Source organism: Gekko japonicus, unplaced genomic scaffold (genome assembly GCF_001447785.1).
Source record: "Gekko japonicus isolate JY-2015 unplaced genomic scaffold, Gekko_japonicus_V1.1 scaffold1258, whole genome shotgun sequence".
NCBI classification, from domain to species: Eukaryota; Metazoa; Chordata; class Lepidosauria; order Squamata; family Gekkonidae; genus Gekko; species Gekko japonicus.
The window spans coordinates 413,849-429,375 of record NW_015176488.1 but is presented as its reverse complement, the minus strand read 5'-3'; the positions used below and the strand labels follow the sequence as shown (position 1 = coordinate 429,375).

Here is a 15,527-nt window from a genome sequence, read left to right as displayed (position 1 = left end):
GCCCCTTCTTCCTTCTCTCCGCCCCCTGCCATTTGACCAACATTTGATCCAGAAGTGGACCTGCCCTTTTGTCCCATGACTGCTGAGCTTATTCAGGAGTCTTTTGTGAGATTGTCATGGCTCAGGTGGGGTGTCACCTGACGCTGCCACCACTCTGGTTCCAGGCTCCCTTGAGAAGGCCCAGAGCACCCTCCCAAGACCTTCAGACCTCCCTTTTGGCCGAATAATAGGCATGAGGACCAGGCAGAATACAACAAGGAAAAGGTTTATTTTATAGGAGGTCAAACAACAAGGTGCAGAATAATAACAGTAAGTGGGTGAAAAGAAATCAAATGCCCTAACGCATCTAAATATATACTGTCCCTAGCTCACTATCTGCAGTGGCCTTAGACTACTCACCCTTCCCTCAGGATGAGGGTCTCTCCCCCACAGCAGCCTTCCTTCTGGCTCTGCCCTCTGGGAAGAACAGCTTTCCCTGCTGTTCCAGATCTTTTATTCCAAGCCCTCCTCTTTTCCTATTGGTCAATTTTGGCTCCAAAACCTCCAAGGGGCTTCTGGGAGTTGTAGGCCCAGTCTCACCTACTGCTAGCCAGGTTCCATGGGCCTAGTAGGTCTCTGATGGCACAGCCCAGATCATGACAGAGATACTTTGTCAAAAACCTTACAGAAGTCCAGGTCTCTGATGTCTACCAGACTGCCCTCGTCCACATGCTCAAAGAACTCCAAGAGGTTGGCGAGGAAGGACCTTGCAAAAGCCGTGCGGGTTACCCAGCAGTAGGCCTGGTTCCTTGATGTGCTTAACAATTCTCTCTTTGAAGAGAGTTTCTACAAACTTACCTGGACCCTCTTTTAAAAACTGGCTTTCCGGTCATCTGGCGCAGAGAGCACCCTGGCTGTTTCACAGAGTGGCCAACCAATTGCCCTGCGGGGCTTAACAGACAGGGCCAAGAGGCCGAGGCCTCCTCCGGAGGTTGACTTCTGGTTCTGGGATTTAGAGGTTGACTCCCTCTGAAGGCGGAGGTTCCATTTAGTCACGGTGTGGCTAGTGGCCACTGATATACGTCACCCTTTACCCGCCCCCATTAAAGCCATCTGTGCTGCGTCGCTGCCTCCACTGGCAGTGGATTCTAGAATGTAGTTACTCATTGAGTAAGGAAATACCTCATTCTGTGCCTCTTGAACAGGGCCCTGCTTGTGCCTATTCCTCAACATTCTAGGGGCGTCCTAATATTTATCTGATATTTCATTTATTCACGATCAACAGTAGATGATCAGGAAGGAAAAGCAGTCAACACATAGTGATGATCCGTGGGTCTGCAAGGGAACGAGGGCAGAGGATTCCAGCTCTTTGGGGTTCTCAGAGCCCCGGCCCTGTCAGGATCTGGCCAGAGGGCACCCTGGGTGTTGCTGTCGGCCACCCTCTTGCTCAGGCCCATAGCCACGGTAGGGCATTGGGGGGTGGAGCCCCACTACCGACGAGCCCTGCTGCTCCCTCCACCTGATGATGCCAGACCCCCCCACACTCCAAGTGTGCCTAGCCCCCAGCCCTGCAGCTTCTGGTCGGTTTCACTCCCTCCAATCAGCTGGTAGGAAAGGAGGGGAGTGAAACTGACCAGCAGGGGGCTGGTGAAGGAAAGAGGGAGAGGGAAGGCCTGGTGATGGTGGTGGGGGAAGCTATTCTCTCCCCCCCCCCAGAACTTTCCATGCAGGAAGGGTGGCAGGGAGGTGGGAGGGGGGAGAGCCAATCTCTCTCTCCTGGGGATGCCAAACTCCAGGGGGTGGAATTCCAAAAACAACATCTGTGACAAAAATAACGAAGAGTCAATTTCTGTAGAAAGTTCTCTTCTGTTATCGCTCACACTGCGCAATGAACAATTCGTTTCACACTATTTGCTTTATCTGAGTGTGTAACAATCCCAGTTCTTATCAATTACTACTTATCAACTCTTGAAGGAAACATTCCATGTTGACTCTCTAATAACATGGAATGTTTCCGTCAAGAGTTGATAAATAGTAATTGATAAGAACTGGGATTGCTACATGCTCAGATAAAGCAAATATTGTGAAACAAATTGTTCATTGCGCAGTATTTGTTAGCGTGTGAGCGATAACAGAAGAAAATTTTCTGCAGAAATTACTACAGTAAATGTTTTTGCAGCTTATCTTTATTGACTCTTCATTATTTTTGTCACGGATGTTGTTTTTGGAATTCCACTTCCTCCCGTGGTCTCTCGTTTTAAACTCCATGTGGTCAGGCTGGAGTTCTCCTGGGATTACACCTGCCTTTCCCATCAAAGCCCCTCCCCTCCCCAAACTCCTCTCTCTTCAGGCTCCACCCCCAAAACCTCCAGTGATTTATTGTTTTCAAGTGTAAGTCGAAGCCCCCTTGAGTGGGGAACTCTGACTCCCCGGGCTTGCCATCTTCCGGAGGCAGCGGAAGGCAGCTCTGCTTCGGACTGCCCCCCCCCTTTGGGGACCTTTCCTAGCCGTTTATTTATAATTTATTTGTATTTCTATCCTGCCCATCTCGTGGGCAGGCTCAGGGCAGGTAGCGTCATTATAAAAAACAGTTCTGAAGTGTGGTTTCATATTTTGGTTTTTACATTTTTAATCTACTACATTTGAGGCGCATTATCGATGTGGTTCTGGTTTCCTTCACCCCCCCCAACCTTCCTATTTTTCCTTCTGTACCGTTGTTTAAAAACAACAACAAAGGCACAGGATTCCCTGAAATAATGTTCTACAAGCTATGACTGTCCTCAGCAGGATAAGATCAGAAGAGCCCTGCTGGGTCAGACCAGGGAGGTTCCCTCCAGTCCAGCCTCCCATCTCACACAGTGGCCAACCAGTTCCTCTGGAGGGCCAGCAACAGGGCAGGGAGGCCGAGGCCTTCCCCTGATAAGAACGATGGCTTCAAAAGGGAATTAGATAAGCATATGGAGCAGAGGTCCATCAGTGGCTATTAGCCACAAGGTATAGCTAGGGGCTCTGGGGCAAGTGATGCTCTGTCTTCTTGGTGCTTGGGGGGGGTCAACAGTGGGAGGGCTTCTAATGTCCTTGCCCCACTGCTGGACCTCCTGATGGCACTGGTATTTCTGGCCACTGTGTGACACAGAGTGTTGGACTGGATGGGCCTTTGGCCTGATCCAACATTGGCGTCTCTTATGTTCTTATGTTCTTATAAATCCAACCTCCTCCTCCTCCTCCTCCTCCTCGTCTTACCGTGCCATCCTACCCCTTCCTAAGCCCACTGACTGCCAGGGACCTGGAAAAGTGGAACTGCTGAGGTTGGCGCTCAGGTGGGGGTCGGCCGTGTTGGTCTGAAGCAGCAGGACAAAGTTTGATTCCAGTCGGGCACCTTGGAGACCAAAACTTTGCTGGTCTTAAAGGTGCCACTGGACTATTGAACTTTGTGCTGTTAGGCTGACACCGATCGTCTCCCACAGTGTGGCCTCAGATGGTGAATTCCTCAACGTTGATTACGTCTCTCGCTTTTGGAAATTCCTCCTCCTCCTCCTCCTCCTCGTCTTACCGTGCCATCCTACCCCTTCCTAAGCCCACTGACTGCCAGGGACCTGGAAAAGTGGAACTGCTGAGGTTGGCGCTCAGGTGGGGGTCGGCCGTGTTGGTCTGAAGCAGCAGGACAAAGTTTGATTCCAGTCGGGCACCTTGGAGACCAAAACTTTGCTGGACTATCGAACTTTGTGCTGTTAGGCTGACACTGATCGTCTCCCACAATGTGGCCTCAGATGGTGAATTCCTCAACGCTGATTACGTCTCTCGCTTTTGGAAACGAAGAAAGAAGAGGGTAGAAAGGAAAGCCCTACGGTCTGTTGAACTCCTCCGTCATTCCCGCTGAGGATCCTCGATCTGCCTGCGGCCTGCTGTCCCCACTCTGTCCCCCGTGACTTCACAATGGGGGGAGGGGGGCCTTGGGCTACTGGGGATTCCCTGCCCTCTGAGGCTGGCCAGGACAGCGTGAGGCACATGGGTGGCACCAGGAGAGCAGGGAGGATGGATGGAGAGAGGCCCTCGTATCAAGAAAGACGTGGACAGAGTGGACGGGGAAGATATCTCGGTGCGTGCTGAGCTCTTGCGGAGGAAGGAGAGCCGGTCAGCACTGGGGGATGTGGGCTCCTGCCAAACACGGCCACAGCCTTCAGACGGCACCAAGTTTTAAAGACTGAGTCGGATCCAGTGGGCTTGTGACCGAACGTGCCCCGCGGACTGGCAAGCCTCTTCTCTTTCGGGAAGCATCGCAGTTGCCACCCTCTGGAGAAATGGGTGGAAGTTATCAAGGGGGAAAAACAAGTATGTTTGGTTCCACTGGTACCTTGAGAGAACTTTATCACAGGTAAGTGAGGAGGTTTTTGTTGTTTTTCTTTTGGCAAAGTTCACGATAACTTGATCCATGTTTTCCAAAGATGCCACATTAGCCTTCCCCCCCCCATTAGAGACCCCGAAAATTTCCTCTCCCAGGCCAGTTACATAATTCTCTCTTTATTAGGTCATTTATAGGAATACACGGAATCGGTTTGTACAAGCATATACAACGTCATGATTGGTAGGGCGTGTTCCTGAAATCAGTCACCTGATTTGTTCTAGAACTACCAGTTCCCTCATCGTCTCCTTTCTTGTTGGTCGTGTGGACAATTCCCAGGCAGGAGGTGGACATGCATCGTGTTCGGAAGAGTTAACTACAGCAGGCTTTTTAGAACATGCACATTAATACTGTAGCAAATTTCTGGATATCTAACAGACATAAAAAGGGTTGTTCCTGATATGAAAGTCTGAAAATCTGCATAAATATATAGTGTAAAATTAAATTAACATACTTTCCTTTTTTTTATTCAACTAGAAGTTTTAAGAATGCCCACATAATTCATATACACATATATATATTATGTTCTGTTAATTATTCAAATATTCTCTATCATACACTGACTCCGTACTTAGCAGTAAGAGGATGACGGTGTGTCATAAAGCGTGTACTGAAGTCAAAATTGGGTGTTTAACCACATGCAAATGGGTTTTTCTTTACTACGGTTGTTGATGTAGCTACAGGAATGTGGATTTCTACAATATTGTAATTGCATGTGTATAAATACTTTACATTTTCACAGTTACAAACTCCCCCCCACAGATATTTAACAAATTTTAAGATACAAGGAACAGTAGTATCTTGGATTGCCATCCAGTGGATCAAAAATGCAACAGTTGCTGAGGACGCAGACGATTGTTAAAGTGCCTACAACACAATGCCTTTATGTGTTACCATATTATTAGCTCGGTCCTAAGTAGGTTTACTTGGAGGTAAGACCCACTGAATTCAATGGGATTTACTGTCGAGTATACACGCACGGGACCGCAGCCTACATAGGGCAGTCTTTCCCCCACCCGTGGCAAGAATTTCAGCAGCATTCTACAGAGTATCAACTTCATGTAGGCCAGACTGACCTTACATGGCCCTTTCTGATGACCTAATTCGAAAGCAATAAATTGCAAGTAGATTAATAGGTACCACTTTGGTGGGAAGGTAACAGCGTTCCGTGCGCCTTGGTGTTTAGTCATGCTGGCCACATGACCATGGAAACGTCTTCGGACAGCGCTGGCTCTTCGGCTTTGAAACGGAGATGAGCACTGCAACCCTAGAGTCAGACTCGACTGGCTTTCGAGCAAGGGAACCTTTACCTTTACCTTTAATTCAGAAAAAACAAAATAACCCACAGAGGTTTTTCTTTTATACTGCACGATTCTCTGCTCTACTGATTCTTATAAGTGGTGTTTATGTCGAGTTAATTTAAATTTGCTACAGTTCCACACTGTCATGACCCCCCAAAAAATTACAATAACAAAACATCCCTCTATGAAGGTGTGTACGGTGTCAAATTCATTACAAGCTACCCTTTTAAAAAAAAGAAATAACCAAAAGACCTTTTCCGAAAAGGCTGCCATGACCCTGGGCTGTGTGGTTCTGGGAAGTTACAAGACACCCCCAGTCGGCTCTCAAAAGACAAGGAAGCCCAGTCAAAGCATAATAATAAAAAAATGAAGACCACCACAGGTTAAGAACATACAAGTGCAAATGAGCTGACAACAGGAGGAACGTGTTACTCTATTCGCTCGTTCTGCACCGACGATCCCAATGCAAACCAGTCCCTCTCGCTGAAAGGGGAGCTGGACGGGATTTTCGATGCATGCTTTGTTTAGGAGTAACATGGTTAACTGTGGCAAAAATAACATGAAGGTCCGTATTTGGCAGAGAACTCAGAGCTCTGAGTCTGTGATTGGCTGCTACACTTGACACTACGGGGGTGGGGGGGGGGAGGGAGAGAGAGAGGGAGAGAGAGAGACCATCTTCCGGATCCTCAGTAAGTTTGCTTTGGCAACACAGACCGGTTGGAGTCCCGGACTTCAGGTTGTGTGTTGGAGCTTCACACCACTGTGGCTGGCCTGCGGTCCATCTCGGCTTCTAGCTTCACCATCTGCTGCATCTCTTTCGCCTGCAAAGCCAAGGCCGTTGTGGGATCAGTGGAAAGGAACAGAGGAAGTGAGACTAGAAATCTAGCACCACCTCTTTGGGGGAGCCCCTGGTAGCCGGATTCCCTGGCGTGACTCTCTTATGGCACGGGGACCACACGGAGATACTTGCGGGTGCTCCGGGACCGCCCGCAGAGGCCAGGGGGCAAAAAGCACAAGGACCAGGACCTCTCCCTGCCTACCCACCCGATGAAGGTCCGCAGCAGGCGTGAATAAGGACACATACACATTTGGGGGCAGGTGCTACTAACTGCATTTCTCTCTGGAAACCAGGTGGTTTTTCATCCTAACATGTTTTATCACACAGAAATTAAGCACCATTCCGCATCTCAACTCAGAAAAAAATGGGGGGGGGGAAATCATAAGTGAAAATATGGAGACGTAACGCAGGGCAGACTCTTTTGAAATGCTCGCCCCAATCCACAGGAGGTGCTTCGGGTGGAATGTTCTCGAGGGGCCCCCATTCACGGAGGTGGCTCTGCTCCCACAAGTGGGTGGGTGACTCCAACCCATCCGCCCCCTCTGGCTCTGCAGTTCTGGAAGGGCCCCCGGGCTGGGGAAAGGGAAAAGCAGCATAAGTCACTACTGGGAAACCCCTCCAGGAGTTTCCATAAGTACGCCTGACTAAGAACATGGAATAAGAGACTACTGGATCTTCCACCAAACATGGCTGAACAGTATATTGAACTTGTTCAGCAACTTTTTTTCTTGCTCTATTACCTAGCGGAAAAGCCAAACCCAGTTTACCGTTACAACCGCACGGCGGTGAGACCTCTTCATAAGGACATACTGCCACATTACAGATACATTCAGGTGGGGGTCGGCCGTGTTGGTCTGAAGGAGCAGAACAAAGTTTGAGTCCAGTCAGGCACCTTGGAGACCAACCGAGTTTTATTCTCATTAGAAGCTTTCGTGCCCATGCACACTTCAAGTGTGTGTGCACATGAGAGCTTATACTCACAACTGAACTTTGTTGGTCTTAAAAGTGCCACTGGACTCAAACCTGGTTATGTCGCATTACAGTTTAGCTCAGCCAAAACCAGATGTACTTTTCACTGTGCTGAGAGACTGGAAATGTGCGTTCTGGAAAGGACCCCTGGTTGCTACAACCTGACTCCATTTAAAGGAGAAAACTTTTCAACTGGAGATCTGACCAATCTCCAGAGGATAGTGACGGATTCTTGTGTATTACTCATGCTTAGTTTAACTTCCCCATTTCTTGAGAATTAATGTTTGCATGGCTTAGTATGACCAGCCGTGGTCCCAGAAGGACAAACACCAGGAAGCCCTTCCTGACAGTCAGAGCGGCTCCTCGGTGGAACAGGCTCCCTCGGGAGGTGGTGGTGGGCTCTCCTCCTTGGGGGGAGGTTTTCAAGCAGAGGCCAGGTGGCCATCTGGCTGATTCTGTGAACTTGGGCAGATCACGAGAGGGAGGGCAGGAAGGGTTGCTTAGTTCAGTGCTTAGTTCTCGTGGTCTTTTCTTACACGCCCAGGGAAACGCTGATGGCCACTTTGGGGTCAGGAGGCCATTTTCTCCAGGCCAGTTTAGCCAGGGATCCTGGAGGTTTTTTGTCCTCTTCTGGGCATGGAACAGGGGTCACTGGGGGTGTGGGGAGATGATGGTATTTGTGAAATTCCTGCCTTGTGCAGGGGGTTGGGACTAGATGACCCTGGAGGTCCCTTCCCACTCTGTGATTCTATTGCAGGAACATCTCCCTTTGGGGTAAGTACCAGAATGGAAATGGCTACTTAGCGGGGAAAAAAGCAACAAGGACCCAGCAACCCTAGAGAATAGAGCAAGACAAAAAAGTTGCTGAACAAGTTCAATATACTTATGCAAAGTATTAGTAATTTAATGCATGTTCTTTTTTGTTTCAGTAGCTGCACTGAAGTCCCAACAAGACGAACTTGCTCGAGATTTTAGCTGTTCGTTTCGACCAAAGTGATCCGAAAATTCTAGTATCAGATGAGAGCTGTGTTCAGCCACTTGTGAATTGACTTTGTGAACAGAAGGAATGACTACAAACTGAGATGTGACAAAGACTTTGGTCGAAACGAACAGCTAAAATCTCGAGCAAGTTCGTCTTGTTGGGACTTCGGTCTCTGGATGTGCAGCTACTGAAACAAAAAAGAACATGCATTAAATTACTAATACTTTGCATTAGTATATTGAACTTGTTCAGCAACTTTTTTTCTTGCTCTATTACCTAGCGGAAAAGCCAAACCCAGTTTACCGTTACAACCGCACGGCGGTGAGACCTCTTCATAAGGACATACTGCCACATTACAGATACATTCAGGTGGGGGTCGGCCGTGTTGGTCTGAAGGAGCAGAACAAAGTTTGAGTCCAGTCAGGCACCTTGGAGACCAACCGAGTTTTATTCTCATTAGAAGCTTTCGTGCCCATGCACACTTCAAGTGTGTGTGCACATGAGAGCTTATACTCACAACTGAACTTTGTTGGTCTTAAAAGTGCCACTGGACTCAAACCTGGTTATGTCGCATTACAGTTTAGCTCAGCCAAAACCAGATGTACTTTTCACTGTGCTGAGAGACTGGAAATGTGCCTGAGTGAGAAGGAGCACAACCTGGGGAGCGAGGCTCCCTCTAAGCTGTGGAGTCTGGTGAGCAAAAATCCTGCTTTGTGAGCTACTGGCATTCAAGTTGTGAGCGAGCGATTTGGCTGCTGCATAAGTTAGCTTGCTCTGGAGCCACCCTTCCCGAGCGAAGACAAAAATGTGTGAGCCAGAGGCTAAAAAACTGTCAGCTAGCTCACACTGACTCAGCGTAGAGGGAACGCTGCTCACAGGTGGGGGAAGGGTTAAGCGAGCATCACCCCCCCACCCCCCTTCTTGCCCCTTCAGCAGACACCGGCAGAGAGACATCTGTTTGCTGAGGTAACAAGCAGTTTTGCTTCAAGGAGAGGGCAGGCCCTGCCTTTTTGCCAACATGCCCGGACATCTGTCTGAGCGTGCCGTCCTCTTAGTATAATTCTCTATCTCTAGCTTTAGTCTCCTACGGGGATTAACAGAGAGTGATTAATGCCCCAGCCATTTCCTTCATCGGTATGCTCTCCTCGTGCGGTATAGAAATGAATCATGAAAGATGCCAGGTCCCTGTTAAAATGCTTTTGTGTTTCTGAGGCAGTCCGACATGGTTCTGACAGATTCAGCGCACTACGCACATAATTTAGGAATGCTACGAATTGGGTCACGAGCGTGTTCGACAGTCAGATTTACGATGCTGAAAGGTGTGGACCAGATAGGAGCCAATCGCCCGACAGCAGCTGTGCCTAACGGCAGCAAAAGCCCGCTGAGCACATTTGCGTTGGAGTTTTTGCAGAACTTTACATGTGCAAAGATGCTGCCGAGCCAAACGGATTGGTAAACAGCAAAATACAACCATGATATAATAACTGTATCTTTCTAGTATCAAAGCCCAGTGCAACTCCTTCACCTTTTCACAATCAACAGAAGTTTCTATTTGTAAACATCCCACCAAACGTCTAAGGATGAAAACATGCCAATAGATACATTAATGTAAACAGTCCTATCTTGTGGCCCGTTTTTCTTTACTTTTTTCTCTTCCATGTTATAGTTTGGCATAGCACCTCCTGCGGTTTCCACAACAGAACGACTCGTATCCTGTTTCAATGCTTCATCAAGGCCGATCCCACATGGAGTGATTTCCATTGTTATTAATTATGTAGACTACCAAATCAGTCAATCCTAAAAGAAATCAACCCTGACTGTTCCCTGGAAGGCCAGACACTGAAGCTGAAGCTCAAAGACTTTGGCCACCCAATGAGAAAGGAGCACTCCCTGGAGAAGACCCCGATGCTGGGAAAGATTGAAGGTCAAAGAAGACGGGGACGGCAAAGGATGAGATGGTTAGACAGGGTCATAGATGCAACGAACATGAAATTGAACCAACTTCAGAGGATGGCGGAAGACTGGAAGGCCTGGTGTGATCTGGTCCATGGGGTCGCGAAGAGTCGGACTCGACTGTGCGACTGAACAACAATAACAATATCTGGTTTGTTAGACCATCAGTGTTTAGACCATCGGTGCACTAAGCTTTGATAACACAAAGATACAGCTGTTCGATCACGGTTGTATTTCGCTGTGTGCCCAGTTCAAACTGATTGGCAGCCGCTGGCACCTCTAGTGATGACTCAAACAAACAGGGCAGGATTATATTGAAACACGGCATTGATGTATGACTGATCTGTCAGAGGTGTGAGTGGTCTGCCTACCTAAACCACTGCCTGATGGGCAGAGGAGTGACACAGGAAGACCAGCCAGGGTGTGTGTGTGTGTGTGGCCAGGACAACCCAACCAGGCCGTGTGAAAACAGGCGAGGTGTGCTGTGCTGCATGGTCAGGAAAGTTGGCGGGAGCACGTGGCCTGCCGATCAGCTGGAGGGCCCTTTAAACCTTGCAGGAGGGGAGGGAGAGGGGTGCGCACCAGTCTGGTGTAGTGGTTGAGTCCGCGGACTCTAATCTGGGAGAACCGGGTTTGATTCCCCACTCCTGCTCCACTTGCACCTGGCTTGGATGACCTTGGGCAAGCCGTAGTTCTGATAAGAGCTGTTCTTGAAAAAGAGCAGTCTCTGTCAAGAGCTCTCTCAGCCCCACCGACCTCACAGGGGGTGTCTGTTGTGGGGAGGGGAAGGGAAAGGGGTTTGTCAGCCGCTCTGGGACTCCTTCGGGTAGTGAAGGGCCATGGGGTATGAAATCCAATCTCCTCCTCCTCTTCTCAAAAGCATTTACAGGATCCCTTTAAATGCTTTTGGGGAGAAGTGGGGGCCCTTTAAGGAAGGGCTGGAGCCCTCAACAGCCCCACCGTAGCTATGGGCATGTTGTGTACCCGGGCATACAAGTATGACAGTCACAGTGGCAGCGTGGCGGAGCCTTGGCATTGCAGCAACTACATTCACCACAGTGCCAAGAGCACATGCCGTATCAAGCCAAGTGACGACAGTGTCCGTGGCACCCCTAGGGCACAGGTGTGAGCACTACGAGCCGGGAGAAAACTTGCGGGGAATCTGCAGAGGAGCCAGTTCCAAAGCGAGGGGAGGGGAGGCCGTCCCATGCCCAGCTGCACCTGCACAAAGTGCCTTGGGGACAACCGTTTATTGGGGGGGGCAGACAGAATACTGATTGCAAGACCTTGCTGCTCAGTGTAGATCGTTCCTACCTTGAATCTGAGCGACTGCATGACAGGATTTCAAAAGCTGTTTGCACAAAAATAATAAATGTCAAAACTGAAGGATAAAAGAAGAAGGCAAAAACAAAATGCATGGAAACGGAGGTGACACAGAAGCAAACATAACGGAGAAATTAAAATCCATACAACCAACAAATCATAAGATAACGACATTGCACAAAACCAGGTGAGTTTCTACCTGTATTTCTCCAGTTCCACCTGTTGGATTAATCAAAGCTATTTGTATGGTGTATGTGCTGCCCAAATGAACACACTGTTAGACACTTCAAAGGCTTGCCAAAGGGAATAGGACACATCCCTCGTGGGAAAACCTATATCCAAATTAAAGCTTTGTGACCTCGGTCCTCTCCACATAGGTCTTTTGAGTTTTATGAGTAAAAGCCAATCAAATTAAAACCAAACAGACAAACACTTTTTAAAGTAGATCGAGAGGAACCAGGCTAGGGGGTTCATCAGCTCAGAGACTGGTTTCCTCATGATGCAAAGAAACTATATGCAAATACAGGGTTCCGGGACTGCAGCAGAAGGACAGGCTGTGCTGGGAGCTACGGAAGAACACTGTCTCCTCTTCTAGGACAGGAAGACAGGCGGCCACTTTTGAACCCTTCCACACGCCAAACCTTTCTCTGGTACCAGCATAAATCAGTGATAGCTGGCTAAGTGAAGTCAGGATTTTGGGGGTACCAGTGTGGTTGGTTCCTGTCTGGAGGCAATTGCTAGTGCTGGATGTTTCCTTCAGAACAGCGGTTGTCATCATTTCCAGTTTCCCTTCTGAAGCGCCTCAGAGAAGGAGGGGTTGCCATTAAAAAAAACCCCTTTGGGTAGAGAAGGGCCGCGGGGTATACATCCAATCCCTTCTTCTTCTCGTCTCTTCTCTCACATCCCGTGCAGTGAGAGGAGGAGACCCAGACTGGCTGGTTCCCGGCTCCTGCGGGCGGGCGGGCCTGAGAACTAGATGCCCCCCTGCTCTAGGTGACCAAACAGGCCAATTCTGTCAACAATCTAAAGTTAATTCCAAACCCGGCATGGATCTAACAACCATTAGAGTAGGTCAGGATCGTGAAGAGGAGGAGATCTTTAACTTCTGTGCCAGCACTGAGCCCACTGCAATGGACGGGACTCGCAATTAGAGAAGGAACTGTGGACTATACCATAGCTGACGTGGACTGCAGCAGGAGAAAAGAGCAAGAGTCCAGGAGCACCTGGAAGACTAACAAAATTCATGGCGGGGAGGAGCTCCACTGAGTAGACATGCTCATGCATAGGCACCAGAGCTGTCATGCAAAACGGCATGAGTCTCCCACTCAAATAAACCCGCACCAGAAATGTAAACCGGCCTTACAGAGAGTCCATCAGCTCGTCTCCTGTCTGTCCTTCTTGGCAAGGTTTTCAGCTGATTGATTTAGCACGATGAATCGATTGAAGAATGCAGCCCTTAAACACGGCTACGCTTGTAACACTTGCGTTTTTAGTGACATGGAAAAGTAAAAAACAACAACTGGGGTTTTCTTTTCTGGGGTGAAAATGAGTGACCTCAGGACTGCGCCGTAAGCCACAATTTTTAAGGTCCTTGATGGTCTGCACTCAAGAGCAAGTGGACTCAAATGCTTCTCCCGCTACAGACAAATTAGGTGTCTCTGGCTACCTTAGGTGGGACTGGTGTCGAGACATACAGCCTCAAAGCAACGTGAACCTAGGATCTGAACACAAAGAGGATTGAGCACTCTCTCCTTTCCGCTCTTAGGAGATGGAAAGAAGCTATCAGGAAAAAGCCGGTCATTCAACAGAGGAGCTCAGTTATTTTGTTGGCCTCCAAAAAACATGGGAAGAGGGAGACCTCATTAAGTAGATCTTTCCTGACGTTTAAATAATCCCTTTATAATCAATACTCCACAAAAGTCACACAAGTTACATTCTACGCAGAACTTCTGACGAATGAGTCAGCCAACTAATCAGCTCAGCTCTGTGCTGGGGGGGGGGGTTAAGCTTTGCAGAAGAGTTGACCCTTCCGGTAGAGTCAGTGAAGAGCTTTGTGGGGGTGGGGGGCGTAAATGTGAGGGGAGGAGACTGTGCTGGGGACTGATTTGATTTTGGTGGCTTTGTGTAAGGATTCTTTAGGCTTTTACCTGTTGCTCATCCAATCAAAACAAAAACCTGCTGGTGGAAGGTCTTACAGATGTGGAATGTGAGAACCACCAGAAACCTGACACTAGCAGAACCCAGAAGACAGTACTGGAAATGCTGATAAGCCTACAACTAAAACTCAGGTCCTCCTATTTTTGCCTTGGAGCACCGCAAGATGGCAGCAACGTACTGACCCTACGTGAACTGGTGGCGGCTGGCAACCTGAGGATCCGACGCACGCTGTATCTTATTGTTCTATCACAGAAAAAGTTGGTGGGGAAAAAACCCAGCTCCTCGTTTAAGAGAGAGAGCCCAGTGGTTGGCAACAGAAGAGGGATTCTGACTAGCTCAGTCATGTAGAAGCAGACATGGAGCTGCTGCTTTGTACTGAATCAGACCCCCCCCCGCCCCCTGGCCCATCAAAGACTGGCGGTGGCTCTCCGGGGTCTCAGGCTAAGGTCTTTCCCATCACCCACTGCCAGATCATTTTTTTTTTTTAATTGGAGATGCTGGGGGTTGAACCTGGGACCTTCTTCATGCCGAGTCAGTACTCTCCCACTGAGCCACGGCAAGGACGATTCTATTTAGTTTTCTTCAAGCTGGAATTGGATAAACATATGGAGTAGGGGTTCAGGAGTGACTCTTAGTCACAAGGTATAGACAGGAACTCTCAATCTGGGGCAAGTGATGCTCTGTGTTCTTGGTGCTTGGGGGGGCAACAGTGGGAGGGCTTCTAATGTCCTGGCCCCACTGCTGGACCTCCTGATGGCCCCTGGTATTTCTGGCCACTGTGTGACACAGAGTTTTGGACTGGATGGGCCACTGGCCTGATCCAACACTGGCTTCTCTTATGGTCTTATGTCTGGGGCAAGTGATGTTCTGTATACTTGGTGCTGGGGAGGGGGCAGCAGTGGGAGGGCTTCTAGTGTCCTCCTGGCCCCACTGCTGGACCTCCTGATGGCACCTGGTATTTCTGGCCACTGAGTGACACAGAAGAGTGTTGGGCTGGCTGGGCCACTGGCCTGATCCAACATTGGCTTCTCTTCTGTTCTTATGTCTGGGGCAGTGATGCTCTGTGTTCTTGGTGCTTGGGGTGGGGCAACAGTGGGAGGGCTTCTGGAGTCCTGGCCCCACTGCTGGACCTCCTGATGGCACCTGGTATTTCTGGCCACTGTGTGACACAGAAGAGTGTTGGGCTGGATGGGCCACTGGCCTGATCCAACACTGGCTTCTCTCTTATGCTCTTATGTTCTCCCCGGTTTCCTTCCTTAGTTATGTAACTCATGAATTATTTTCGTTATGATGTGTGATCAAGCCATATGATTATATTGCTGTTGCTGTACAATTACCTGTTCGTTCATTTTGTTTCTCCAGAATTTCGAGATGCTCAAGTTGAACTTTCTTCAGCTGATCCATTTCCTTGGTTTGCTTCATGGCCAGCTGTAAGCCCAACCAGACATGTGTCAGTCAAAATGCAACACAGAATCCTCTCTGTGGATGTCACGGGCTTTAAAATAAACCCATTCCCCACCCACCCAGTACCCTTGCTTTTGGCATGAAGCAGATCTTAACGCTACAGAGAGGCTACAGACTGCGGCAGAATTCTCATTTCAAGAACTATTAGCCTGGTCTCTT

At 48.9% G+C, this 15,527-nt stretch overlaps 1 protein-coding gene across 1 annotated transcript in view; it reads right to left on the bottom strand.

Moving 5' to 3' along the window:
- Nucleotides 1-6,315: 6,315 nt before the first annotated feature.
- The window catches only part of PLCB4 (phospholipase C beta 4), a 221,014-nt gene continuing 211,802 nt past the window's right edge, over nt 6,316-15,527 (bottom strand). Inside the window, 2 exon segments of the mRNA XM_015427241.1 lie at nt 6,316-6,507; nt 15,250-15,332. Coding sequence (XP_015282727.1) covers nt 6,435-6,507; nt 15,250-15,332 — 156 coding nt within the window. The 3' untranslated portion in view covers nt 6,316-6,434.